At 19.1% G+C, this 2,207-nt stretch overlaps 1 protein-coding gene across 1 annotated transcript; it reads left to right on the top strand.

Annotated features, from left to right (window-relative positions):
* Positions 1 to 473: 473 nt before the first annotated feature.
* PRSY57_0725000 (actin-like protein, putative) lies at positions 474 to 2,207 on the top strand (the record flags this gene model as incomplete). Its single annotated transcript, XM_012906903.2, has 2 exons — positions 474 to 534; positions 744 to 2,207. Coding segments are annotated over 2 exons (1,525 nt in total), but the record flags the coding sequence as incomplete, so codon positions are not given.

Raw genomic sequence — 2,207 nt, forward strand, 5'->3', positions numbered from 1 at the left:
AAAAAAAAAAAAAAAAAAAAAAAAAAAAAATTATTTATGCTCCCTATAAATCGCATATATATATATATATATATATATATTTTTATTCTGGGGTGGTAATTATATTAGTATAAAAAACAATATTGGTTTTCATAAAAAAATGGATGCTCGTAAAATTTTTGATTAATATGTGTGTAATAAGTAGAATTAAAATAAAAATAGGAAGAAAAAAAAATTGTTAATTATCCATAGGTAAAAATAGTATTATTATAAGCATATAAATAAATAAATATATATATATATATTTAAGGACATATAAAATATAAAATAGAAACATTCTCATTTATTTTTATTATCACATTTTTTGTTCTTTGGTTAAGAATAAATATTCATATTTTGTTCATAGGAAAAAAGAAAAATAATAAATTCTCTTAAAATATTGGTTACACTTGATTTTTTATTTTTTTTCAAGAATAAAATATATAATATATAAAATGGATACATATAAGAAGAATGATAATGAAAATGATTACAAATATTATGTATTACAAATAGGTAAATATATATATATATATATATATGTATGTTTATATTATACTATAAAAAAAAAAAAAAAAAAAAAGAATTTTATTTTTTATTATATATTTTATTCCTTATAGCATATTCATATATATATTAAGATCCATAAGTTTATTTTTTATTTGTCTACAATATATATATATATATATATATCTATTTTTTTTTTTTTTTTTTTTTTTTTGTAGGAAGAAAATATACATACGTAGGCTTGTGCGGGCTTCACAAGCCAATATCCGTTTTTGTAACTCCAAACATTTTTGTATACAATGAAAAGTTTCATAATTTTGTTGAAGATACCTACAAGGTTAATGAAATGATGGATTATATAAATAGAAAAAGGGAAGAACAATACCAAAATGAGAAATCGGAAAAAATGTTGGATGTAAGTAAGGATCAATCCAAAGAAGATATAAAAATTGTAACGGATAATCAAACAGATGAATGTCTTGATAAATACCAAAGTAGTGATAATTTAGATTATAATAATGAAGAATTTGTATGTGATACGAATAATATATATGAGAATAAAAAATTTTGTGATAACGAAAAGAAACATAATAAGATGAAGATATATCATTACGAATATAAATATAATCAAGACTTATATTTATGGAGAACATATTTTGATGAATATATATTTCATATATTTCATAATATTTTTATAAAAACAAATAATAAATCAAAAAAAGTTATACTTGTATTAAATATGTTTATACCTACTATTATAAAATATGCTCTCTGCATATCTCTTATAGAAAATCCTGAATATGCCTGTATATCATATATTAACGATTTAATATCTCCTTTATATTTATGTAATTATAAAACGTGTGTGGTGATCGACCTTGGTTATATTAACTGCAGAATTTTACCAATAATGGACGGTGTACCTTTATATCATCATTATACTTATGTAAATAATGGGGGATTCTATATTAATCAAGAAATAAAAAAATTATTAAAGGAGCAATATATAAGTAGATATAAAAAGAGGGAAAATATAATATCCACCAATGGTGATATGAAATTATGTCTGGGAAATTATGATAATAGTAAGGATGATGATAATAAAAATGATGATAATAAAAATGATGATAATAAAAATGATGATAATAAAAATGATGATAACAAAAATGATGATAATAAAAATGATGATAATAAAAATGATGATAATAAAAATGATGATAATAAAAATGATGATAACAAAAATGATGATAATAAAAATGATGATAACAAAAATGATGATAATAATAATGATAATAATAATATGAACTATTATTTAAATTTATATCCTCTAGAAGAAATAATTAACGTTATTAATAATATGACAGATGATGATATAGAAATTATAAAAATAAAATATTGTTATATAAAAAAGGATAGTGAAAATATACCATGTAATAAATATGTATTATATAAATATAATAATTATGATATAATTATAGATCCTTATACTAGATATAAAGCTTGTGAAATATTATTTGAAAAAGAATATGATCAAAATATGTACTCCTTATTTTCTAGTATAGTACAAAAAATTAATATATTTGAAACATATATATTTTCAAATATATTATTAGTAGGTGGTTGTAGTAATATTAAAGGTATTTTATCCAGGGTTGCTCAAATATTTTCTCAAGTATTAAGAA

Source organism: Plasmodium reichenowi, chromosome 7 (assembly GCF_001601855.1).
Source record: "Plasmodium reichenowi strain SY57 chromosome 7, whole genome shotgun sequence".
NCBI lineage: Eukaryota > Apicomplexa > Aconoidasida > Haemosporida > Plasmodiidae > Plasmodium > Plasmodium reichenowi.